This window comes from Aulostomus chinensis, chromosome 7 (genome assembly GCF_037954235.1).
Source record: "Aulostomus chinensis isolate RoL2024-O1b breed Wild chromosome 7, RoL_Achi_v1.0, whole genome shotgun sequence".
Lineage (NCBI taxonomy): Eukaryota > Metazoa > Chordata > Actinopteri > Syngnathiformes > Aulostomidae > Aulostomus > Aulostomus chinensis.
The window spans coordinates 1,490,870-1,518,352 of record NC_141326.1 but is presented as its reverse complement, the minus strand read 5'-3'; the positions used below and the strand labels follow the sequence as shown (position 1 = coordinate 1,518,352).

The 27,483-nt window shown below is 46.2% G+C and overlaps 1 protein-coding gene across 3 annotated transcripts; it reads right to left on the bottom strand.

Moving 5' to 3' along the window:
• Positions 1-78: 78 nt before the first annotated feature.
• ppfibp1b (PPFIA binding protein 1b) lies at positions 79-24,818 on the bottom strand. 3 transcript variants are annotated; one of them, XM_086208066.1, is made up of 27 exons: positions 24,597-24,818; positions 16,203-16,282; positions 15,291-15,496; positions 14,296-14,385; positions 14,108-14,221; positions 13,071-13,196; positions 12,208-12,300; positions 9,213-9,330; positions 8,853-8,897; positions 7,908-7,969; positions 7,746-7,830; positions 7,517-7,644; positions 6,987-7,081; positions 6,430-6,490; positions 6,033-6,207; positions 4,666-4,698; positions 3,974-4,115; positions 3,689-3,820; positions 2,506-2,656; positions 2,308-2,419; positions 2,125-2,213; positions 1,817-1,939; positions 1,607-1,732; positions 1,350-1,538; positions 1,098-1,262; positions 941-1,006; positions 79-859 (listed from the first exon to the last, which is right to left on the bottom strand). In XM_086208066.1, the coding sequence occupies exons 2-27, from the start codon at positions 16,264-16,266 to the stop codon at positions 776-778; spliced, it is 2,874 nt and encodes a 957-aa protein (XP_086064192.1). In that variant the 5' UTR covers positions 16,267-16,282; positions 24,597-24,818; the 3' UTR covers positions 79-775. The 3 variants fall into 3 exon arrangements, with proteins under 3 accessions (XP_086064192.1, XP_086064193.1, XP_086064194.1); XM_086208067.1 differs by lacking the exon at positions 4,666-4,698 and having other exon boundaries at positions 80-859; positions 24,597-24,817; XM_086208068.1 differs by lacking the exons at positions 4,666-4,698; positions 8,853-8,897 and having other exon boundaries at positions 81-859; positions 24,597-24,816.
• Between the last annotated feature and the right edge of the window lie 2,665 nt (positions 24,819-27,483).

Sequence of the window (27,483 nt, the reverse complement as noted above, 5' to 3'; positions counted from 1 at the left end):
GCCTGCTCCTCTGCTCCTCACAGCTTCATGCTCTCAGGTGAGACTGCACTTCATATTTGATGAAGATTCAAACTGATTTAAATTACTTTATTGATCTTAGAAAATGGTGAACGTACAATAGGAGGATCCATTTCCTCGGGTGGGGAAACAGCTGTATTACACCGTTATAACAGAAACATCTGCTGTCATCAGGATTCTATTCAAATCCATCAACATAAAACACTGATATTTGTGTAACGCTATGATATTCATTAGGTGGTACTGTATGATATGTATGGTTGCAACTGCATGCAGAGTATTACTGTTAATGCTCAGTGGAGGATAAAATATAAAAACAATTTCCATTTAATTAGAAAAAACATAGCAGCTGTTTTCTGTTAAAACTTTACACTGAGTTCATCTTATTTTTCAATATTTCTACAGTAAAAAGGCAGTTTAAAAGACAAATTCAATCAATATTCTTAGGTCTTTTGTCCGATGGTGGTTCGATCATAAATGGACCGATGCCAGCAAAAACTACGTACAAATGATCTCCAGAAACCAGCTGGCAGGCAGTGGCGGTGCCCTCAGTCTTCCCTCTGTCCTCAGGCAGTAACGGAGACACGAGGAAGCGGCGACGGCTGCGTCTGGACCGTCGGCTTTCACAACACACGAGAGGAAAGATGGAAACAGTTCTGGCTCATCTTTGAATTAACAACTAGAAAACAGAAATGCGGAGCGCTGGTGGCGTTCATGTGCGACATGCACACAGGTTCTATCCCAGCTGGAACAGCTCTCATGCGTTGGAGTCCTCATCCGTCACACTGGGGTTGGGGGAGTTGGAGATCTCCTTGAAGAACTCATCATCTTTCAGCATGCTCTGGTGGAGGCAGAGGGAGGTGGATCATCCTCACCACGGAGCAAAATTACCCTCAACGCCAGCTACTTGAGACACTCTTACCGTCAGGTTCTGGATTCCCTCAGAGAACGCTCCGATCTGTCTCACAGTTCCCTCCGAGTCCTCCATCTGCAAAACGAGACGCAGCTTTCACACTAAACACACTCTGAGCCCAAGTTACTTCCTCTCCTCCTCACTAACCCTTCCAGAACCAGCGCACCTGTTCTAGCCTGTCCAGGTCGTCCTCGTAGATCTGGAGCTCGAAGCCTTTCTGGAAGCTTCTTCCTTTTGGCATCTCCACATCCATCGGACACACGTACTCTTCACTTTCGTCCTGCTTTTTCTTCCTCAGACTGCCAAAGTTACCGAAGGACAGTTTCCTCGGCTGGTTTTGGAGAAGACACAAGCGTGCATGTAAGCGGTGGGAACCTGGGTGCTACCAGAAGCACAGTCGACACTCAGGTCATCCTACCTTGACCTTGGTGGTGGCAGTGAGCAGAGTGTAGTCTGGGTTTTCAAGACACTCCTGTTTGAGGTGCTGGGCCTCTGAACCAATCAGCAGGTTAAAATGTGTGGCGAGGTGGCGGCGCAGCAGAGTCTTGTTGGGGGGGATGTTGAGCAGCAATGCCATGGTCTCCACATTAAACCGAGGCTCCAGGACCTGAGCAGCAGACACCAACTGTGTTAGCTGAAGATGCTTTTCGGGGAGATCCCATCCTCCAGACTCACCATCAGGCCCCCGTGTACACCGCTGCCTCTCAGGTTGGGGGCGTACTCTGCCAGGTCTACAGACCGCAGCCACTCCATCACCCTGTGGTTGGTCCACTGGGAGATCTCTGCTGGTGAAATGTTGTTCTACAGATACAAAAGAAACAGCTGTAAATCAGGACGCAACTCTGGGGAACAGGACGGATTTGTCAGGCGTGAGTGAGGGCGCACCTCATCAGATGGTCTGCGTCGTAAACAGTTGGGCTCGTAGTTGTTGAGGCGGAGCACTTGGATGGCTCTCTTGATGCTGAGGTGATGCAGGACGCTCCCCACCTTCAGAGACAGCAGGTCATCCTGGGGGTGAAAGGGAGGCAGCACAATCCAGTCGGTGACGGGTTTATTCACAACAGAAACCCAAGTTCCTTTTGCGGTGATGATCCCTGGCGTAAGGCCTCAGAGAATGCGGTTTGAGAAGAACCAGCAGTGTCGTCACACGTCTCCATGCGATGGTGTTCGTGTGAGCTGACACTGACACTCACCACTGTCATGTAGTGAAGCATCCGACCATCAACCCTCCCCTCATCAAACTGGGTCTTATACTGAGGCAGGCCGATGTCATCCAGCCACCCTGAGACAAGGAAGGAAGAAACGCAAGTTCAAGGTGGAACAGCAACACTCCACATTCAAGTACGGGGGCCTGCAGGCCATCAACTGCTTCTCACTTGTCACCCAGTTGTAATCCAGCTTTCCCTTATTGTCCTCCTCCTCCGAGCCGAGAGCCTGCAGAGCCAGCTGCAGCTTCTTCCTGTGCAGCGGGTGTTTGATGCCCAGCTCCTGAGCACCAACAAGGAGGCCAGTGAGGAGAACACATGGAGAGGGAAGCTTGCAACAAGAATGCTTTTCTCAACCCATCATCTCACCCTCTCCAGGTCCTGCTGGGAGGCCTGAAGCAGCGTCTGGCCGGAGGAGATCCACACGCGCGCCATGTTCACGTAGAGGCCGAGCCCCTGCTCCTGTAGCCAGTCACACACCTGATCCTTGGACCAGCGGGCAAACGGAGCGTCCACGTCACTGAGGCAGGCGACGATCACGAGAGAAAATGAAAATAGAGGTTTAAAACAAAAGGCGCATAGGCTACGTATGAGTCAAGTTTATATGAAAAGCACGTCTCAGTAACACGCCAACTCCAAGAGTTTATGGTGAAAAAACAAAGTAACACAGAACAGGAGGGTAAAAATGATGGCGCAATCCCAGAAGGAAGGCCTCCATCAGCAAACAGAACAGTCTTGACTCAAGAACTGAGAGGGGCCTGCTGCAGTGAAGTGTGCAGGTACCCTGAAAATGGTCCAGGGTGCCTGCACACTTTTAAGGTTAAAATGGAATGATTTCTAAGACATTCAATACCTCTGAAAGTGAAAAAATCTTCCATTACTGCAGCCAAAGAAAATAGCAAACTAGCCCACAGCATCAGCCCACACCAGGCAGAGTTCTGTTGAATCTGAATAACAAATATTCCGTGCATATGATTAGGGCTGTCCTGGACACCACTGGTTGGGCTTCGAAGTCTAGGTGTTAATTATCTGCCAATAATCAAAGCTTCTCTCAAATCAATGTCTAACAGAATGCAGGTCACATGAACTCAGCAAAGATGAGCCGCAGAAACTTCTGGCAGGAGCGATGGCTCAGCAGTGGCTAACAGTTTTCAGGTGATCAGCTGAACTCGAGTTTGGCAGATCTGACACTTGACTTTTTGGGGCTCACTTCTTTAAATTTAGAAGTTATTCCAGACACTAGACTTGGCTAAGTGAGACAGGTGGAGGCTGCTGTCAGAGTGGTGAGCAAGTCAGCTAAGCTAAGCTAAGCTAAGCGCTGAGATTCTAGTCATGTTCGAAAGTAACTAGTCAAGTTATTAGTTAGTAGCCACAGTTCACAGGGTCTGTAACTAAAACACTGGGACTGAGTTAAAATGTGGCTTTAAAAAGATGTCTTGAGACCAGTATCAGGACCAGGACCAGGACCGGCACTATGGGAGCATCAAAAAAGTCTTTGAAAAGAAGAAAAGCACATTTTCAGGCTCATGACTGCAAATGGATGCACACTCACTTGTTGCCTCTCTGGAGATCACGTGACCAACCCAGCCTGGGTCCTGCTGTGGCCCGCACACCCCCCCTCTTGAACTCCCCCTCTGGTAAGTTGTCATCCAGATTAAATGTGGTTGACTGACTTCTCTTCAGCCTTAACAAAGAACACATTGAGTAAACATCCAAATAAAATCAACAACTCCACAGAGGAGGAATCATTTACACTCTATATTTCTGGCAGAATCTTAAAGTCAAATGAAACCCTTTTCAAGAGGCATTAAACTCTTTTGCCCAGCTTTCTACTCACTTCCCAAAGAGTTTCTTGATCCCTTTGGATTTTTTCCTGCCCTCCGGGGTTGTAGGAAGAGTGTGAGTGCTGTCACTGTTAGCCGACCTCTGTGGCAGCCCAGCCAGATCCAGATGGTCAGTGCCCTGTCGCTCGGTCTCGGCTGCACAGACAAATGAGCATAGATCATCATCATCATCATCATCATAACGAGCATCAGGATGCTGCTCCGCAGGTCCAGAGGACACCCAGACAGACACATGATGACTCCTGGACAGACGGAGAGGTCATGGAGGTGGGGGTGTCACAACAGAAGCAAAGCCTGGTTTGCATGCAAATGAAACCTGACAAAAAAACCAAAAAGAAGCTGTTCTTCTCCTGGCAGAGGGAGGACAGAAATGCTTTGCTGCAGACAGAGGAATGAAAAAGGTTTTCAGACGAGGGGCGTCGAGATCACAATCACTTTAGGTTTGAGGGAGCGTCTCAGAAACACAAGAGTGCAAACAAATCCATGCAGGCGAACAGGCAAATCAACACAACAGGTGAGCTGGAAGCGAGCGGACAGAAGAGCAGTGGGGAAGACTGCTGCTACTGAGGAGGAGGGGCTGGAGGATGGTGAAAAAGACAGATGGAGATAGAGCAGATATTCAGCGGATTCACGGGTTCCTCAGGGGACTACTGCAGCGCTGCAGTGACCGGGGTCCATACTGTACCTAGCATGGGCGCGCTCGCACTCCGGCTGCGGTCTTCATGTGTTACAAAGCACACACAACACACGACCGGGTCCGACAGGAAGAGAACAAGACAGAGGGCAGAGATCAGGACTGAAGTAACAACAGGATCGCAGAGGTGGAGCAAACACCGAAATATGTGTGTACAGTACACACACACACACAAAAGCTCATAAAGCGACAAAAGACATACAACACCACAGGAACAGAATTCCAGAATTAAATGGGGACCACAGTTTGTGTGGGCTGTAAATTATGGTCTTGCTCTGTATAGTTTGCTCCATGGGTGTGGCTCAGGAAAACAGAAGAAGAAAAACCTCCAGGAAAGTTTGGTCTGTAGAAAACTGCCGATCAACCCTCCACCAGAGTAACAACACACAATTAAAGATGCACTGATTGGAACACTTTCAAAACCCTGACCTGCCAATTAGATTCAGATTACAGTCTTTTTTTTTACTTCTAAGAAATATAAAGCCTTTTTGTCAGCTGTTTCTAAGGGGGACAGTTACGGTTGCCGAACCCTCACCTAAACCAGCTGGCCCTGCTCTCTCACCATCTTTAGCTTTTGCTGCTCTGCTAGCTCCTTTAAATCAGCCATGTTCAGCAGGGTGACGGTGCCTGAGTTTGTAGTGCACGCGTGTTTTTCTTTTTTGTGAAGTTCTTCCACACCAATGACACGCTAGCACGTGTGTGGCTGTGACACTTCAGTCTTTCACTGTGAGCAGGGCATAAACCACAGCAGCACAGCACAGAACGGATGTTTGCACCGCCACTGGTTACCAGACCACTCACTCCGAGCTGGGCCAACAGTCGTACCCACTGTGATGGTCAACTCTCCCACCAGTCCTTTACTCCTCTGGAAGTGTGATGAACGTCAACTTGGTGGATGGAAGTAAGTTTTCCTTGGGTTAAACTTTTAACTTACATTGTTATGCGTAAATCCCAATAAAGTTCTGTTGATCCAGTGAAAGAGCGCGTCCACAGTGAGCCACGACCATCACCAGCCCCCTGATGGAAGTGTTGCCAAGTCTAAGTCTAGGACAAAGTTAATTTTTCCCGATTCATCCGTCTGAAAATACAATTTTAGCCTCAGTAGGTTTGAGAGATGCACATCTCCAGGAAAAATGGGTCCAATGTTTACTTTGTTAAGTGAGTAGAAAAAGAATTGTTCCTAACCAGAGCTCAGGACGACTTCTCTCATTCGGGTGCACAGACTCATGACCGGCAGCTGTTCTCCTCTCAGGGGCGGGGCAGCTGAGACACCCATGTGACACAGATACAGGAAGCGACCCTTCGGCGCACTGACTCCCTCGAACCCCCCTGCTACTCAGCAGTGTGAGTGCGCTTACCCAGGTTGGGGGTGCTGCCTGTCTTCTTGCCCCCGCGGATCTTGAAGAAGCCTTTTCCAAAAGATGAGCGGGCCTTTTTTGAGCCGAAGCTGTCGTCTTCTGTGGTGGCTGGCAGGGTTGCAGAGGGACTCACTGGTGGCTTTTCACCAGCCTTTCTGATCTCCTCACCAGTATTCTGAGACCACAAGGACACGTAGAATATGAGGTGTGAAACACAAACACGGAGCCTTTATAAGTTTCTGAGACATGACACACACACCTAGAGACAATTACCACAGACAACAGTTTATTTATATCCACAGAGGAGTGGAGTGCTTCAACATTTTTAGGGTTGCTGATAATTTACACAAAGAGGTCATTTTTGCTGAGTTATACTCGCAAAAATAGAGAAACTCACCTTTTCATTGTTGCTCCTTTCTAGCTCCTCGTGGCTGACAGGCTTGGTCGTGTCTTGGATGCTAAAGTGAAAACAGCGTGTCGTAGGTGAGCGGCGTAGGTGTGGCCACAGGATGTGAGCTGTTCTTATTCATGCACATTCTTCTCTTACAGTCTGCTGACACAGTTCTCCACACTGTAGCAACAGGACAAAACACCCCAGCAGACCCTGCTGCTCCTCCTTACAGTCATCAATCCGTTACCGAGTCATCACTGGCACATTTTGTAATTCTCCAAAAATATGTCAGCGTTTTATAGTGCAGACTACATCATTTTACATCATTTTATATTTAAGTCAAATCTGACGTATTTATTCAGGAGGATAAAATCAAACAATTGCCTTCCTATATAGCAACATAAAAAAGATTCATTTAAGTTCAATATTGCATCATTTGTTTCTTTGGCCATTCATTTTTTTTTCATGCAAGGAAAAGAGTTGCATAAAAGAGGACCCAGATGTTTCTACATTAAACCCAAGCCTGTGCTCCACCTCTCCAGCGATGTCTCATCATATTTCACCTGTCTTCATCTGTGGGTGCACACTCCTGCACCGCTTCTGGATGAACAGGGCTCGGTGTGGGCCAAGGCTCTTCAACCAGTCCATTAAGGGTGTCCTGCTTTGCACAGGTCAAGATCGACAAAACAAGAGGAGAGAGACAGAAAAGACCCAATTAAAACAATTACACCTGCAATCCTCAAGACATGAATCCAACGTCCTCCTGTGGCCTCCGGTCCACATCTGCCCCAGTGGTTTGAGAAATGACACAAGAGGTTATTCACTTAATTGGATGTCAACCCTTCAACGCTCATTTCTAAAGTGTGAAGTCTATGTGAGCCATTAGTGTCTTACAGAGCATTCAAGAGTTTGATAAACTTTGACATTAAAGATGAGAAACTCACCTCATTATCAAAGAAAAAGCTGGCACAAACAAAGCCAATATGAGGTTTACAAAAACCCCTACATATTCTCTTTGAGATTTGACCTCTGTGGTGAGGTACACTTGAGTTTAAACGAAAACATTTGTCAAACTGTCAGACTGGATGCAGACCTCATTTGGGTTTTTCCTCTGCAGCTCTTCAACATCTGTCACCTCATGTTTGTCCACCAGGTTGGTTGACAAGATAGTGATGGAACCGTCAGCATGAATCTCCACCTGCTCGTTATCTTTGGCTTTCTCTGTGGAGTGTCACACAATGATGCGTTATGCTGTTGCTCCCAAAGATGGCCTTTGCTTCTGTTTTCTTCATGAGACACCATTACAGCAGAAGACATCAAACCTTTTTTCCCTTGCACTGACATCACCATGTCTTGCACTTTCTTGTACCGCAGCAGTGACTGCTTCAGTTCCTCAATCTTGCGATCCTGTAAAACGAGAGAATTAAATAATAACAACAATAATAATAACACCGATACGCCACCAGCCATAACAATCAATGTACCTTCTCTTCATTGGCTGCCATCAATGATTCCACAGCCTTTTTCATTCTCTGCACTTCCACATCTAGAGAGGACAGACAGTTGTTATACACATAAAAACACAGTGCGAGGCCAGGGTTCAATACAGGGGAGCAACAAACCTGAACACAAGACGCAAATATCGTACCCCATCATTTTACTATTCTTTGTTTAGCAAAGGCGACTTAAATGGATAAATCTGATCCTTTCTGTCAGGTAGGACATTTTCACTTTTCAGAAAACACACTCTGAGCAGTCAACCCTCAGCCTTAGCAATATGGGGGATCGTACTGTAAAAAACAAGTACTTTCCCTGGTGAAATCTGCTCATAGAGCAGTAAAGCTTTTTAAAATGTGGATCAGAAATGTTCAAAGTCATGAAGGAAGTTCTGATCAGGGACTCTGTTCTCTCTGCAGAGTCATGTTGAGGGCGTCTGTGCACCGATTGAAAAATGAAATTGTTCTACATCACTGAAGGGAGCTTGATGGGGGAAGCACAGCTATGGACACAAAACAACGTGACAGCAGGTTAGCAGGTCGCACACTGGCTGTCAGCATCAGGGTTTAGAGGAGCTATTCAGGGGTACAGGAGGTGAGGCAGGAGCATGAATGAACAGCCTGAAAGGTTAAGACAAACACAAATCATTCCTCATTCCTGCTGGAAACACAAAGCTCGCATTCCTCATTGCTGATCCAGCGTGGATATTAACAACACACTCTTTAGGACTTGTGGAGGACCACGGCTTTGATCAGATCTTTAAAAGTTACATGGACACAGTTGAACAGATGTGCGGTACTCTCTGGGCAGATATTAGCACTCCGATGGATTAAATAATGGACAAGCAGAGTTCAGATGCCTCATGCTCGTTCATGCAAACAGACGGGTGCAGTGATGAGGTGCAATAATAAACAGAAGCATAAACGCCTTACGTTTTTCTTTCAGCCTCTTTCTAAGAGTTTCATCTGGGTGAGAGACTAAACAGGACAAAACAGTGATGAAACAAAATCATAAGAATGTCAATCCTGGCTTCTACAAGAAAGGAACTGTTTTTCGTGACTGTACACAATCTTGATCAGTCAATCCTATAATGCAGAGGTTTCCAAAGTGGGAGGAAAGCCCTCCCAGGGGGGCTCACTGATTGGAAATCAAAGACTTCATTTATTTCAGGAATTTATCAAAAGTAAGCAAGTAAACAAAAGGAAGTCTTGGACTTTGAAAACCTCTGTCAAGTGTTTGAGCATCATGCAGACTTGTATTCAGGGTGCCTGGGTCACAGCTGGCTTCCCCACCTCTCTCTGAAGGATCTGAAGCACTGCAGGGGATGGCTTTGTAGCCTGTCTCATCCTGCAGTCTCCTCATGTCTCCATCTTTGCCCTCCAGCTGCCTCTTCAGAAGGGTGAGCTCCTCCTGTCCGACACGGGACAAAAGATGAGGATATTCCTTCCATACAGACATTGGCATCCCCACCCAAACTCAACACAACAAACAAACCACAACACAAAGGTTCAGAGACACTGACGTGGCGTAGAGGCATGCAGGCCACACCTGTGTGGAGGGTCATGTGTGAGGTGGGGGGTAAGCAGTCTGAGACAGCAGGGGCTGTCACAAATACAGTTATAAAAGGAAAAGTACACGTATAGGTGACCGAACAGAACGTAAGCATGGAACCAGACAGGGGTGTGCAAGAGAGTTCCAGAGATGCTGCAAAACAACTGCCAACTTGTGAAAAAATAAAACCCTTAAAATGGGCGCATACCTGTGGTGTGAAGAATGTTACGCTTTGCTCTAACTGGTGGCTAGCACTAGCAGAGTAGCATTTCTGGCTACACTTGCATTTTGCTGTACTGCAAAGTTCAAGTACATAAATATATGCTGTTATTGTGTTTAAAGAAATGTGACATCATTTTGCATAAAGGGTAAACAGAACAAGGAAAATGGCTGCAAATGAAACGTAAGGTTTTAACTCCCCCCAAAAATAAAAACCGAAGAGGAGGCAAAGGGAGAGGTTAGAAACCATAATCATACGGCAGGCACGGCAGTCATCCTGGGAAAAGCCAACCTTCAAGGCCTGGAGTTTGTGCTCCTTCCTCTCTTTCTCATACTGCATCTGGCCCATTTTGATTTTCAAGCTAGAAAGCTTGGCCATTAACGACTAGCAGTAGAAAGACAAACCACCAAAGAGAGAGAGACAGTAGAGATGCGAGAAGGGAAGGGTCAGAGAGGTCAAGAAGAAAGGACATCCACACTTTTTTTCAAACTGTAAATAACAAAAGCAAAAGAGACGGATACTGGGGATCAATAATGATAAAGCTCAATAAAAAGCAATGAAAAGCTCAAGAGCCGGTTGAGACTCTTTCAGACTACAGGAAATTATTAGGAAATATTAATCTACCAAAATCTCAACATATCCAGTAATCTAGAAATCTAAAAATTTAATCTGGATTTGAGGAATTCAAAAAGCTCAAACCAGAACCTAAAAGTGATGCTAAACCCAAAAAGTGTATTGTGCTTTAAGTTCTCACAAAGACATTTTTTTCCCAGAAAGCAGAACGAACCAGGCACGCATGTTTAGCTTGAAGCTCATGGCGCCTACCAGCAACAGCAAATCTGTCCCGAAACGTCTGTTTCCAAACTCAAGCTGGTCATCCATGGCTTCTTTTTTTTCTCCTTTCATTTGAGGCCAAAACAAACTACACCCCTTTGGTCCAGCCACCTTCAACAAGCACAGATGGGCACTAGCAAGATTATTCAACTGAAGACGGCAGCTGGCCCTGCTTGGTGCGACCATGAAAAAGCTCCAAACTGCAGGTCTTATAGTTTGATTTTAAATCATGTAAAGTGTTTGCAGATTACTTCACATTCACTGGATCAAGAGGACATGGATTACAACATTCAGTGACCTTGAGATTTTGTTGCAGCCTTGTGAGGCACCATTAGCTTTTAGCTAAATACATGTGGCTGGCTCTTTCTGCCTTTTAGAGTCAATAAAGCTCCTTTCACACTGCACCAAAAACGCGGATGAACACGGGTGTTAGGGCGCTCTGAAAGGGTCGACTCAGCATTTCGACCCGCGTCCACCGACCCTCCAAGTGACCCGGGTGTTTAGCTGCTCACCTCGGCTTTGCTCGGCTCGCCTGCAGTGAGAAAAAGGCAACCTGCGTTGTCTCAGGTTTCACGCGACCTTCCTGTCACATTCTGGTTTTGTCACTCTGCCGCCTGTCAGGCTGTCATTGTGGAAGCGCCGGGAAAAAAAATGAAAAAATAAAAATCAGGCTGGGCTGTGAGAGCTGCTCACTCTTGTCTCAGTAAAGTTTGGGCCTCTGCCTTGAGATCAGTCTCCTGTTGATGTCCCGAGACGCCACTCCACTCCTTTTGTTCTGACAGTTCCATGTGGATGATCTCAGGTGAGTTCATCTCTGCTGGGGAACGCCCACCAACCAGGAACCCTGACGTGAACTGAGCAGGCACCACCGTGTTCATAAACAACTTGTACCGCCATCTTGCATCCTTTTATTGATCATGGCAGCGCACTGGCAAGATCCTGAAGTCTGCGAGCTGCTCGCCATCCACGGTGAAGAGGAGATCTGGCGGCAGATTTCTAGAACCGTACGGGACACAGATTTATGGGAACATCACCGGCATTTTGAGACACGGTGCACTTTTATGTGTAATGATGACGTCATCACGATGACGTACGAGAGAGAAAAACACAGGCACGCAGCCTCACAGTGGAGCTCAGACCCACGTCTGCTGGAAGCCTGAATGAGTCCTGATGCTGAGCAAACGCGGGTACAAAAACCCACTTTGACACGCGTTTCAGTGTGAAAGGGGTGTAAGAAGTGATTCAGGAGGGAAAAGGGTTTCTGAGAACTTGAAAGACAAAATAAACTTTTTGGGAGAATTATTGCATGAAAAAGTGAATAATTTATGAGTAGGTGAGTTGTAAAGAGAAGCAGATGAGAGGCTGTGATGTGATCAAAGTGACTGGAGAAGTGCATGTGCTCTGACAGTGGAGGCCACACAAGGCCAGGCTCTAGACCATAATGGAGGAATACAGCTTGTACTCATAGGCTACTGACACCTAAACTGATTGATAACTGAATAATTGAGACAAATAGGTCAGTTCTGATCAGGTTCATTGGTAAAAATTTTACTCTGTCCTGTATTTGACAGCCTGAGGGGTTAGAGAAGACAGCTCCTACAGATATAACCACAGCCAGGAGGGAACCACGTGTTAGCGGTGAGCAGTTTGTATTCACAGTGATATTCCCTGTGCTAACTCACCTTTGTAGATTTAAGTTTCTTCTCGTACTGTAGCTTCTCACTCTCCAGCTCCGTCAGTCTGTACCGCAGCTCATTTATTTCAAGAATCACATCCTGACAGAATGGGAAGCGCTCGTTACAGAAAGTCAGTCGAACAGCCAACAAACACACAAAACACAAAAGGCTGTTCTCTTTCAAGTAAATCGCACATTCCAGTGAACAAGCTCAAATCAAAACACAATGTTCCATGTCGAATTTTCAATCCACATTTAAGACTCTTTGTATAGTTAAAAATCTGACTTAACATGAGTGGAAGAGTAGAGTGTTGAGTAAACTGTGAGGCAACTGCAGTTGTGTCTGAGAGCAACAGTTGTGTCTGATAAATCAGAGGTAAACGCTCGGATAGCTGTGCTGTGAGGCAGAGGGTGGACGGGGTTTTGGTTCCAGTGGGGTGGAAGACACGACCCTGCTGCTCCACAACATAATGACGTGTTTGAACGCTTTCCAAAAATTTTGCAGGGTTCATCTGGGAAAACAAAACCATCTCCAGCACCCAAATAACGGACATATTGTTTCTAGAGCATTTGAACTGACGGTGATTAAACAGTCCCACACCAAAGCGATTGTGTTCACACAACACAGTCTTCATTTCTATTACAAACAGAGTCAACAGGCACCAATGTTGACATTACCTTGAAATCGACACTTATCTGCTTTTAAAACTCAAGATAACAAGATGCCCCTCTTCCACACAGGTGTCAGACAACACAAATGAGTGTTGTCTGTGTTGGGTGGGAAGGGGGATGGGGGATTGTGTGTGAGGTGAGAAGAAGAAAACATGCAGAAACAAAGACCATTCTTGTCCTCAAAGTTAGCTCACATACCTCACTCTCCCTGAATCTGTCATCAAAGTCCAATCTGTCTGTGGAATTCAGCTTCATCTTTAAATTGGAGACTTCAGACATCAGCTCCAGCTTCTGCGTCTCCAAGGCTGATCGGCACAGAAGCTCCTACAATGACATTTGAAGACTGAGTGGCTTCAGTGGCGTCTTATTTTCCTCTGCCTGAGTTTAATGTCATCTGTGAAATGGTTTGTTGGGTTTTCATGCAACATAAAACCCTGCCACTGTTTCCTTGTGCTAATTTCATATTATCTGACATGCACATTCAAAGATTAAACATGATTCAGGTGGTACGAACTCGCATGGCTACGGCACGTTTGAACAATCCCGTGTAGGACTTCCTCACTTTCCTCATATTGGTTTACTAACCTTGCTTTGTGTCATAATTAGGTTGTCGTCAAGGAAATCCTGCTTTGACCACGACTCCTGATGTACTGAATTAACAAGGCCAGGTTTTGTGAGGTCACATTGACTGACCTTTGGTGTAAATTCAGTTCATCCTCAAGTCCAAAACATTTGTGTCAAATCTGAAGGAATTGCAGAGATTTCACGTTCATGTGAACCTGAAAATACCACACCTCCAGCCACTGCTGTGGCTAGCCTGGAGGATCGTCTGGTTCACTGCAAACGTTTGAGCTGCCCAGCCTTGTGTTACCTCCTGAAAGCCATTAGCGGCTTCATGAAGGCACAGATGATCGGTTTCAATCTAGTGAAGCCCTCAAAACATGTCAGGAAGCTGCAACACTGTAGTTTACTGAAGGTCAGCAATGAAGATCAGAACCTCCACGGCTACACAGGTCTGTGAATGTGGGAGGGGTTCAGCTGAGGCAGAGCAGTAACACCAACACTACACTGCCTCAGGTGAGCATGGATGGCTGGCAGCAGGATCCATCACACACACACACACACACACACACACACACACACACACACACACACACACACACACACACACACACACACACACACACACACACACACACACACACACACACACACACACACACACACACACACACCTGTTGGAGCATCTCCTCAGTGGCATTAAGTTTCTCCCTGTGCTCATCCAAACACAAGTCCAGGTCCCGAATCTTCTCTCCCTGAGCCTCCACTTGGTCTGTTAGAACACTCACCTGTGCACAAACAAGACATTATTACTTAAGAAAAAAACGGTGATTGAAAGGGGATTTGTGTCTCTGTAGCTCACTTGAAGCACCAGTGACTCCTTATCACTCTCTAGTCGAGAAAGCCTTTCCTGATAGTGGTCACCCCCACCCAGAGAGATGTGCCCGTTGGACTGCAGGGGCAGACGGAAACACGCATTAGACAATGAATCCAAGAAGCAATAGTCTTGACTCCTATTGCAATGCATGTGCTAGATATTAATTAATCACGGAGTGTTTCAGTGTGTCACAGTGACGTCAGATGAGTGGTTCAGATCAGAGTGGCTGCACTGCTTCGCCCAGCACAAACAAAACCTTACATGGCTAAGAAGGTTCGCATTCACACTGCTGAGAGTTACAACATTACACAACTCTGGCATTTATCTGGCGGCAGCCCAGTCCTCTCCCAAACACAACTCTGGCTCCTAAGAAGGCAGCAGGAGACCAGCTGTGACACTGACAGCACCATCATTTCATCTCCAGAGAACTCAAGTCCCTGTTGTCATGACAGAATTTATCATGTTATGTCACACTGACATGCAATTAACCTCATCTGTGCTGATGAACCATATTTTGTGACCATCACAGATTAGTTAAAGACATTTTCATTGACTCTAAGGGTGAAGACATGGCTAGCAGCCTTTGATGAGATCACCTGAGTTCATTTCTCGTGTCTGGAAACAGGTGTGACGGTCTTCCAACATCAATAAACAGGGTGGGAAAGTTCATGTTGAAACACGTACCCGCCAGTGGCGGTGGACGTTTTGACTAAAGTTGATGGTGAATATGTATGTCATCACTGATTCTTCCTCTTCCTCTCCTACTTTTTTGGGGACTGCTTGCATGCTGTGCAAAGATGTTCATCATTGGACTTGGAAAGATTTCTCTTTATTTTGTAAAAAGACCAAAACAGACATTGGCAGCGAACATGACCTGCACTGAGGCGTCATGGTTTGAGAGAAGAAACGCAGGCCACTCTCCAGTGTAACATCTTGGTCATCTCAGTAGCATGCCTATCTGCTCCAAGGGAGCCTCTCACCAGGTGACCTTGCAGCCACTCAACCAGGCTGTCTGCTGTGGAGTCAGGGATCTGGCAGCGAAGACTCTCCCTCTCCTCTGTGTCCATCAACTCCAGAACGCCTCTCAGGTCTTCCAAAAGGTGGAGCGCTCGTAGGCTGCCCATGAAGGGGGAGGTGGGTGACTGGCAGTCGAACATGCCATTGGTGTAGTCCAGAGCCTTGGAGCCTGAGATAAGAAGCATGCCCAAGGAACATGTTGGGAGACACGAAACACCATCTTTGATCTGTCAGACTACAGCTCTAAACAGCAGTTCAGCACAGTGGAGAAAACAAGGAGGCATATTAACAGTTAGTTGTACTATAAATTAATGTACAAAGGTATTAGATACACCTCGATAAAACTAAGGTAGTACAAACGTGCAAAGAGTCCTTCCTTTGTTAGATCAAGGATTGTAATGTATACATTGTTAATAATTAATTATTCATGCATTGTATTGTATTTTTAGTTTATAGTAGCTGCCTTACTGGCAATCATGCTAAACAATGTTACTGAGTAAATACCAGTTGGTCATAGAGGCAATAATCATCGGTTTGTTTGGCCCCGCAAGAATGTGTGTGTCCACTGATACGTAACACAAATATTACACACTGGAACACAGGTGGAGACGATGGCTACATCCACAGCCCACCTGGGGACGGAGTCACAGCTAAACACTTGTTAGGCACAATTATCAGCTCACCAAGGAGGTTATGTTTAACCAGGCACCTGTTGGTTTGACTCTCAGCAAGATTTTGCAAAAACTACCCAGCTGGTTTCCACTCAATTTGTTCTGAGCTCAGGCCAAGGAAGAACCTGACCTGGACTGTTGCATTGTCATTTTCCCAAGGAAATCTCACACAGACCAGGAGGAAAAAAAGATGGAGACCTTCACCTGCTATAATGCCATCCATCTGCTCCAGAGCAGCCGCCAACATGTCACTGGCATCGGCCATCATCTTCAGCCTGGTAAACCTGGAAAGAAACCAATGAAAAAGTAACTCCATGTGTCCGTTCTTTGACCGTTATGGGAGAATATTGTAGCTCGCCTTCCACAATCCAGCAACAGTCAGAAAGCACAAGTATTCACTGCTTTGTGATGTGTGACAAGAATAGTGAACATGAAAACAGGACCACAACCACAAAACTAAAGAGACATTTCTGAAGTCAAAACAATCACGTTCACCATGACCTCAGACAGACACACCAACAGGAACAGGACACGGTTAACTCTGCACTTTTCACTGTACATGTGAAAATGCATGTACGCATCCACATGGAACAAATCAGCTGACTAAACTGGAGGCCTGTCTAAAGGACATAAAAACATGGAGGAGGTGACCTCCTGAGGACCACCTGATCTGATGAGAACAGAATTTAAAATTCTTCTTCTACCATCAAAGTCCCCAACAACCAGGCTCCTTCATCCCTGACAGAGCTCCTAGTCCCCTATGATCCAGCTAGAACCCTTCACTCCCAGGATGCAGGGTTCCTGCTGGTTCCTAGAGTTCTAACAGTAGAATGGAGCCAGAGCCTTCAGCTATCAGGCTCCCCTCCTGTGGTACCGTCTCCCAGTTTCAGTCCAGGACCCAGACCCCCTCTCTAGGTTTAAGAGCAGACTTAAGACCTCCTTGTTGATCAGGCTTATAGTCAGGACTGCTTAGGCTGGCCCTTAGATCTGCTGCTATAGGCTCAGACTGCTGGGATCTCCCATGATGCACTGGGCTTCTCTATCCTCCTCCTGTCCTTAGACGTGTTACTAACTCCTCGTCTTCTCCCCTCATCCCAGATCCTGGTGCTGCTGGAGGAGGCTCCAGACCTGAAGAGGCTCCAGCTGCCACCCGTAACTCCACCTGCTCACGTCCCCGTCTGTCCATCAGTCTCTCCTCCTTTCTCTCTCTCTTTATCTCTGTCCCTCTCTTTCCTTCTGTCTCTCTGTCCTCTTCCATTCTGTCTTTGTCTCTGTCCATCTGTCTCTCCTCCTTTCTCTCCCTCTTTATCTCTGTCCCTGTCTTTCCTTCTGTCTCTCTGTCTTGCTCCATTCTCTGTCTTTATCTCTGTCCATCAGTCTCTCCTTCTTTCTCTCCTTCTTTCTCTTTGTCCCTCTCTCTCCTTCTGTCTCTCTGTCTTCCTCCATTCTCTGTCTTTGTCTCTGTCCTGCACTCCTGCTCTCTCTCCGTCCCCACTGATCCTGGATCTGCTCCACCTTCCTGCTGGTAAAGGAAGGTTCTGGTGGCTGCTGTTGCAGGATGTGCTGCTGATGGAGAATTGTTGGGTGGAGGTTCATTGAAGGAGGGAGGTGCTGGACCTGCTCTACTTGGACAGAACTTTGGTTGGGAGCTGGTACCACACTAATAAACCTGACCTGACTCTACTTGAGTGTATGTTTGTCATGTGTGAATGCATCTTAAGTACTGCCATCTAACTTCTTTGTTCTTGTGTGCAATGATAAAAAGCAAAGACTAAATCTAAATGAGATCATGTACTTGGGAGGGAGAACTACGATGGGCAGTATCTCCAATGCAGGTACAATATCATGAGGTGCTTTACAATTTGCATTTATTGGGCTTGATAAAAACTGTTCGTGTAATTTTTATCAAAATTGTTCAGTGGTCTATATACAATTCTAAATGCAATGATGTTGCAATTAAAGAAAATGTCAACTTTGCAAGGCGTCTGCTGGAATGACAGTGCTTTGAGGCTGTGGATTAAATAAAGCATATTATCAATTGCTGATAGACCTGGAAAGCTCTTGTTTCATACCTGCGTGTGACTACTGAGCAGCCTGGAACATATCAAGGCAATTCATAATATTTGATCTTTATTCTGGTTTCAAGTACATATTAGATTTGTGATGCTGCTGTGAAGCAAACACTGCTCCTTGGATCAGCTGATCCAGTGTTTTGATGAAGCAGCAATATTCTGACATGATACATGATTTTGAAAAGCCATTGAAGTGTATTTGCTGGAAATTTTAAAAATGCATAACATTTAGAGTTTGTTGTTTTGTTAATATTGGCCCACCTCTGAGAGAATATCTACACCGTGGATTGACTTGGGAAGCCAAATTCCCATCCAGGAATTTGGCTTCTAAAAAAGGCAACAGTTTGGTAAAAGAGAAGAGAATGAAGAGCAAATGTGCAGGATGAGCCATGGTGAAAAGGGGCTAATGACTCCCGACCCGTCCAGTTAACATCCTGAATAATAGCAGATGGGCTGTGATCCAAACAATTCTAATTAAACTCTCTTCAATGAAATCCCAGCAGTGCTGCAGCTGGCAGGGAGCCTCACAGCACCTGAACCATACTGCCCACCTGTACCTACACCTGCTGACCCTGCTGCACTGAGACTGCCAGGCCCTCAGTGTCTGCAGGGCTTTGACAGTTAATATGAGTATCATGCGTGGACTGGGCTCCTGTATGAGTGATGTGTGTGCATTGTCAACGTCTCACTTATTTCTTCTTTTTAACTGCACTGACTTGGAGGAACCCCCCAAATTTCACTGTACTTGCACAATGACAACAGAGCTCCTTCTACATTCATTCCATTCTATGTTACAAAGTTGAAGCCAGAGAGGAGTCACGTGGTCTGTATTTGGCCTCAGGAAGACATGGAAGCTGCTGGGAAAGATGTCGCTGGTGTGATGTCAACATGACAATCAACATCCTCATGACGTGTTTGCTGAGAACTGCTGCTCAGCTCATCTAAAGGCCACAGAGAGGCGGAGTCAAACGACCATGCAGGTGTGTGCTATAAACAAGAGAAGGAAATCGTTCATTTGTGGCTGGTGGAGGATTTATGCCTACATGTGGATTTGGATGCCGAGGGACCAACCTGCCTGCCACTAACAGGACAGTTTACTCTGTAGTTTTGTCCTTAGTTTAGTGATACAAAACTCACGCTGTGATACACACACACAGAGGAGGATTTAAGTAAGAGCAAACGCTCCACCTTACCAGATATGGTGGTATCCAGGGATTAAAAGCACAAAAAAAACAACCGGCAGGAAATGATGTGTTTTGCTCTATGCTGCAGAGGTTTTGAACTGTATCAGAATAAGACCAGCGAATAAAGCCCTTTCAGAATATCAATCAGGCCATTTACCTCAAAAATTGGCCCGATGAAAATTCCACCATTAAGACACTGGACACTGTGTCTGCAAGTGAGTGAAGATGTGTTTGAGTGTCCCAGTCTTGAACATCAGCCAGAGGAGCACAGCAGACCCTTTCTCTTGTTCAGTCAAAAGGCTGAGCTGGATATTCATGTAGCACAAACACGCATGCACATGCTCCATGTGAGGCATGCATGCGCACACACACAGACACACACAGAGTAATGTTTCCATCACTTCAGAGGACACTAACCCCTTGCCTGAGCTTGACCTTACACCAAGTCCTAGAAACCCCCTATCATTTTATCATTTGCATCACAGGAACTTTGCTACATCTCCAACACAAAAAGAACACGAACACACACACACACACACACACACACACACACACACACACACACACACACACACACACACACACACACACACAGCCCTTTAATCGGCTGCCACACACATCCTGGGAGTGTCCAACACTAGGACGTAGCACCATTTTCAAACTTTATGGAAACCACCCACTGTCCTCGCTCTGTTATTTCAGCATTCCTGTGGTCAGTGTTTCCATTATGTGTAAAATAAGTGTGCACTCATTAAACATACAAATCTGACAGGACAGTGGCGAAAGAGGAGCCAAGACACCTCTGAGAATTTTAAAATGCTTAAATTAAATGCTTAATTATGTTTTGAGGAGAATTCTAAAGATGTTATCCATCCATCCATTTTCTATACCGCTTATCCGTTAAGGCTCGCAGCCCGACTGGTGTTGAGGAAATGATTTCCGCCTCAATATATTTATAGAATTGCTGCATCAGTTGAACGTTTGCATTGATTATGCAAACATTTCATAATAATGGCATGCGAAGATGAAAAACGTCTTTAAACGATAATGTTTTTTAGGGTGAATATGATCCAAACAAGCACTGCCTCATGGTCCAAGCCCCATCATTGGTGGAAAATGTAGTAGGACTTCTTAAGCAGTAGATTATTTTAATTCACATTTAACTTTTGAAAGTTGTGGATTTAAGTTAACGAACCAGCACAAACACAAGTCTCCTCTCCTGCTGGTGTCAATAACTAACATCGCTGTTCCATCGTCACAGCAGGTTGTTGTTTTTAGATTCTCAAAGTTCAATTATTCACTTTAACACAGGAAAATAAGAACAATATCAACTGCGCCACTTTTTCCAAACTTTAGAATGGATTGACGAATTTACAGTGTAATGGTGTCAGTGAATGCACCATGAAGTTGCTGGTTGCAGTCATGGTCCTTTGCAGTGTTGCTGAAGCTTGATGGCTCTCGTATCTTGTGCAGACGTTTGTCCTGCAGATTGATGATGAGCGGCGGAGAAGGACGAGTCGAGATGCAGGTGTTCACTCCACCACAGGAGCGGATCGGTGGGGAAGCACGGCTCTAAAACTCGACCGCCACCGAGAGCTCCTTAGTCTGATCGGTCCCACACTGGCGCTCCAGATGTTTAGTTCAGATGTAATCCGATACTGAAGACATCGTTATTTGGGTTAAACCTTTATCTGCCATTTATCAGATCGACTTCCTGCACAAATTATGGAAAACTCATGAATCGTTTGCAATCCAACATATGTATGGAGCGTTTTCACCTCTGATGACAGATTCAAGGTATGATCTTTAATATCTTATCAGTGCAACTTAAATCAACCCTTTGGCCAAACTACACTTTCTAAATAAACTCTGACACTAAAACTGGCTATAACATCACAGCGTACAACAACATATTTTGACTCAGAGTAAAGGCCTGCAGGGCATCTCTTTCAAAACCTTAGTCAGCCCTTCTCTCACACCAGACAGGCAAATATGGGACCGGTTAACACATGGCTTCTAGCAAACATACTTCAAACTGTCCCAGCCAAGACCAGGCACGCTCACAAATCTGCTGTCCATGTGTCAATCAATGCTAAAAGAGTGTAAGGAGCATGTCTGTATCCACTGGATGATGCCAGCAGAGTCCAGACAGATCTGAGCAGAACAAAGAAGTCTAATTACAGGGCTGTGCTCTCTGTCCTTAGGTCCTGGGATGCCTCTGCCGTATGTTAGTCATATGTAAACACCACAGCTGTCGCTCTGGCTTCACCAAACAAAGAACAGGGACCACAGCAGGTTTTAGGGTACAAGTGAGCGGCTGGCACCAGTGACATGTTTTACAAGGCACTGATCTTTCTTGGATAAAAGAGCATCGTGAGGAGAACATCTGCACCAGGCCTGTATGTATATTCCATCTGTGCCTAGTAGCTACCAAAGGAGACATCTCAGAAACGTTGAACATGCAAGCATCATTCTCCGAGACAACGTCTCACTGTCTTACCTTCTGTACGCACCACTTACAGCCACCATAAGACACACAGAGCACCATTGTTCAGCATACCGGGGTATTTTGACTGAGGGGCATGAGGAGACAAAGACTGAGAGAGAATCGCAATGCAACGCTACGCTCAACAACACCTGCCTGCCTCTACGCTTTTCAGATAGAAAGTGCCTCAAAATAAAGCCGGTAAAAACCCCTCCAAAAGCAGCTTTGCCCCGTGGTCATTCATGGAGACATGCTAAGAAATGAATACAGAGGCAGAGTGGCCCACTATAATGGTTTTTCTGAGCCATCATCTGTGGCCCCTTAAGGCGGGAACAACCATTATATCCCAACCTCGCCGGACACTCCAGAGACATGAGGCATTACTGGTATCCAGAGGAGAACATCTGTAATTCCTCAGTGTTGGAAGGACCACTACACTTTGCACACACAGGAAATACAAAGCAAAATACTATGATCATGTCCCAGGGGAGAAAGTGTTTACAGCAGCCATGCAACTGGCTTCAACAGCCCGTGAAGGGACGCTGCTGGTAAAAAGGCCTGGGGAGGGAGGAATTCACAGAGCTGGCATAAATCAGAACCAAGGCTGCTGCTTTCCTTGTTCTTTTTTTATCCATGTAACAGAGAAAGTGGCCAGTTCTTTGGAGATGATGGGAGAAATACAGGTTTTAGCACATAATGACATTTTCCATAATTAGCGACATGCAGCCCTTCACTAGGACGTCAACTTTACGTGATGTTTCCTCAGGAAAAGCTTCATCCTGACTCATTTTCTTCATCTCTTACCTCATTCAGGCCGGAAACTCAGAGGGGGTAAAAAATAATAATGACTATGACTGTTACTCTACAACGACTCAGGGGTTGAGCTCTGTAAATTTAAATTTCTATCTTAATATTTAATTTTTTGTTGTAATGTTGGAGGCTGTGCAAAAACAATGATCAAAAAAGGCATCAAATAGTAAACAATACCTCTGAATTAGAATTAAAATTCCTGAGAAAAATTCTGACAGGAGGACGACAAATTGAAACATTGTAAAAAGTAAAAAAAAACACAACAAAAAAACCCAAAGATTCGAGACGATTAGAGATGTATGACGTGTTGTGTGGCACAGCCATACAGCTGGTTGCCCCCTAATGCCGAGGTTGGTGCTCTGACCCCCAGCTCCTCTTGTCCCCGAGTGTCCTTGAGCAAGACAATGAGTTGACCCTGATGAACGTTCCAGCACCTGTCAAGGCAGCTCTGCCACCATCAGTGGGTAAACAGGTGAATGAGGGGCTATGATGAAAAAGCAAGCGTTAAATATTCTATCTTATGTCCCACAATGCAGCCACAGTTATGGAACTCTAACCCTGAGCAGTTTGCCAACACAAGACGCTTCAAATAGTTATGTGCTGAGCGTCTGCTGGGATTAAATCTCATGACGGGGCTTCAGTTATTGTCTACCAGTGCAATGGTGAAATGAAGCCGTGCAGTACGGCAACCGTGTCTCTGCTCAGCTGATTTATTCGAGTAGTTGAGGCATCCACTCTGCAGGGCGCTGCTCTGGAATAACCGGCAGCTATTTCCAACCTGAGCCAGTGGGCAGAGTACATCATCACTAATTTTACACCACCTCACGACCAGGCCTACATGAGTGGTTGTAGATCTGAATTAGCTTTTCTCCCACCTGAGGCTTTAATCAGAAGCTTCTAACGCATCTGTGACTGATGCAGAGTAGAGCACACACACAAAAGATGGCGTTCTGAAAGTACAAAGTAGTGAAAGTATAAAAACGTCTCCTGCCAGGATCTACATGGAGGGCAAGCAGGTAACATTCTGTTCGTACTCTCAACAGCACTGTGAGCTCCTTCACTTGGCTATTCAGCAGTAGTAGCACACGAGTTACAGAAGGTCAGGTACCGGCTTCAGGTTGACACAAAACGGTTCTTGTGTGGACCTGAGCCTTCCATGGTCCTCCATGGTCCTCCATGTCTGTGCGTAACTAAAAACTGTTGGCCTGCCGCAACCCCACAGCCAAATCCTGCCTCACTTCACATCTCCCATAAAACGAATTCCTTGCATTTTTGCAGCAGTTGAGACAGGAAACGTTCGGAGTATCTGGGAGGCTCCCGTTAAATCCACATGATAATTAATGTCGGCGGAAACACTCAGAGGTACTTTAAAAAGCTCCAGGACCACAACGGTCGCAGTGATTTACTGAGTTCAGGGCTGCAGAGCACCTGCTCTCCACTTCTACCCAGGCAGGCTTCCGCTGGGAAGGAGAGAGACGAACAGTTGCAGATCAGCTGCAGGCCAAACAACAGCTGATCCATCCTTGCCGCAGAAGTCCAAGTCCGCGATAGCAAACTCCGGACAAACCGACCACCACTACAGCCTGGGTTCATCATGTCGGATCACCTCCAATGACCCGTGCTGAGGGAGGCAGGCTCCAGGCTGGGTTACACGTCAGGGTTCGGGTTCGGGTTCGGGTTCGGAGACAGGCTGGACCAGCGAGACGGACCGACGCCTGGTGAAGTCCCACGGTGTTAACATGCGCCGACGTTACCACCGGGAGGACCAGCCGAGCTAGCAACACCGGATCCCCGGGCTAATGTCTAACAACTCCAGCCGAATTTAATTAAAGTTCTATTCGGTTAGAGGCAGTTACCGTTGTAAAGTTGGGGGGGGGGGGGGTAGTTCAGCTTCGTGGGAAAACCAAACAGCGTCGTTACAGACAAACGTGTAACTTCGGTTCGTTAATCTGCGCGAGGCACAACAACCGTTTGTTTCGGGTTAAAAAAGAAGAAAAAAAACTAAGAAAAAAAAGAATAAAACACAACCGCGGCGCGACAAACTCACCCGCCGATCACTCCTGAAAGCTTCCCGTTAGGTTCCTTCGGTGAGTCCGACTCGAAACTCCGCGGCGCCTCGTTTCTCAACTTCTCCAGGCCCACCAGTCTCCCCCGAGCGTCCACAACGCTACGCCATGATGTCCAAGTGACAAGATTGCTGGAAAACTTGGGACGTCACTGCAGGAGAATCCCGCCCTGCCGCGGCCGTCCTGCCGCGTTCACGGACCTCGCGGAGCGTCGGGAATAAGATGCCCAGTCACTATTGAACCGTTCACTGTTGGAAGCGAACTCCACAAACTGGACAATCAGGAACAAATCCAGGGTAACGCGCCAAGACCAAATACGAAATAATACAGCAGTTTTGTAGTGTATCCTGTCCTTCGTGTCCAGTATGAATACTTTTAATTCGCGTTGAGCGACTTGAGAAAACCCCGGAAAACTCGCGTCCCTGAGCACGGACATTCCGTGAGACAGTTGTTCCAACAGACAATGATGTGTTTCCCTTCAAGCTTTCACACCACTCCGTGTATTTTTCACTATAAAACGTTGTATTGGGTTACGTGATAACAAAGCTATTTGTTTAAGAGGAGTCATTTTGAATATTGTAGGCCCATCCATCGACCATCAATCATTCATCCATCCATCCATCCATCCCTCCATGTTCCCCCTCTCCTCCTGTTGAGGGTGGTGGGGGTGGAGCCTATCCCAGCAGCCTTCCCCCTGGACAGGTCACCAGTCCATGGCAGGGCCAACACATAGAGACAGACAACCATTGGCTCTCCCAGCCACGCCTACGGTCAATTTAGAGTCTGGATTAACCTGGTCCCTCTTGATGTCTTTGGACTGTGGAGGAAGCTGGAGTACCAGAGAGAACCCAGCAGGAACAGGGAGAACATGGAGACTCACCCAGAAAGACCCCGTGCTGCAGCCGGGGCTCCACCCACAACCTTCTTGATGGGGGGCCACTGGGAGGACCCCTGCTCCACCGGGCGCCATCCCATCAAACCCATAGTGAAGAATCATAATGAACAACCAAATAAAGGGAAAGTGCTTTCCTTAGAAGAAAAAAGAAAAACATTTTTAAATGCAAATACCAAAATACTTTTACAGGCCTGAGGCAAAAGAAACAGAAAGACAATGTCACAAAGAAGTAAGGGAGCACCCAAAAATTAACAATGAAAAACACAGAAAAGTAAAATGAAAAGGGGAAAATTAACAAGTAGGAGAAAGATCTGGATCAGGAGGACTCGACTCAGTCAAATCAGGGTCTACAGCGCGGCCCTGGAAGGCACGGAGCTAGCAGGGCTATAGAAAGAGTGAAAAATCTGTTTCCTCATTGAGGCCTGGGAACATGGTGGCCTTGAGCTGATCTATCCAGAACGTCTCCTGCTGAAGGAGGCCTTTGGGTCTGTTGCCGCCCCTCGCCTGGTGGGGGACTATGGTGTAATTGGGGTTCCATGTCTGTAGTGGCCAGAGAACAGTTCATGGATATAAGAACAGTTAATAATATGTGATAAAAGTTACACTATTTGACGAGGAAAATTGTTTATTGATACATGATTACATTTAGAAGTTCATGATAGGGTTAAAAATGTTAGACGCATTCTAGATTTCATGTTTAGATGATATTTGGTGCCTGTGGAGAAAAAGTCTACTTACCTTCTAAGGTCGCTGGGTGCGAAGCCAACGGGTTTCTTCCCTGCTTGTCTGTGGTTTGCTTCATTGGTTACCAGAGTCTTTTAGCCAGCTTTGTTATTTTGTAAGTTCATTCATTTGACAGACTAATAAACCGACATCATCATTTATTTTTGTGACTACGTTTCTCAGTGGCCTTCTGTGGAACTGTCGCTGGCTTGCTCCGCCTGTGGGATGTGACTTTGCTAGCAGCACTGACAAAGGGTAACTTCTCAAGCTTATTCAAGCCTCTGCAATGTCCTAATGGCATGTTTGTGTTCCGCCGGTCTGTCTTTAAATCCACGCTTTGTAGGGCCCAGGTAGAAACGGCCACGGTCACATTCTGACCTGTACACCACAAACTTACTGTCACAGTTGGCAGATCTTTTCCAGTGGAGTGTCCTCGTGCCTGAAACTTCAGGGAAGTGCTGCTTCTGTCGATGTTATCAGTGTCTGCGTGAGCCGCAACCGAAGGTACCGATAGGTCTGGGGAGCCGGGTCGTAGGCTTTGGAGCAGGGGGCATGGGCTCCTCACAAGGCTGTCCTTGAGGGTGGGAGCTCTTCTGAAGGCGAATCCAGGGGTCTCTGGGGATACCGTGGCAAGTGGAGGGTCAATCCGGATGACCTCCCAGTTCTTTGTGCCGATGCGTCTGACATCAGATGCCAGGTAGCTGATGTTCGCAGGCTGAATTGGTGAGCAACGATTTTCTATCACATGATCTGGCTTTGGACACAGCTTGGTTAAGTAGAGATTCCTCATAACCCCTCCAGGTAGATCTGTGGTGCATGTCTCTTGCTTGGTCATCAAAATCTTCAATATTGTCGCAGATCCTTCTGAGCCTCTGGAACAAAATAATTCTTATCGTAATTTTCTTTTTAATGATTTCCTTGCCAACATCTAATTGGTTTTTGAGATTCAGAAATCCTGTGGCCCTTGGGGCTCCTGCACTGTGACCGCCGACACACAGCCAGCAGAGAGGAGGGAACTGTTTTGCTATTTGTAGAATTGGATGTGAGCAGTTGCACTGATAAATTTGAAAATGAGCAACCGTCAAGCTGGGTTTTCGTCAGAGTTCAAGGCTGAAGGTGTTGAGCTATTCGGTCGTTCAAATACAAGCGCAATGTACCAATTACAGAGAGCAAAACGTCATCGGATCTGATCCTTGCAAAAATAAAGAAACAACCTTTTAATTTGACAGGCCTGACTTCAACTGCTGGCT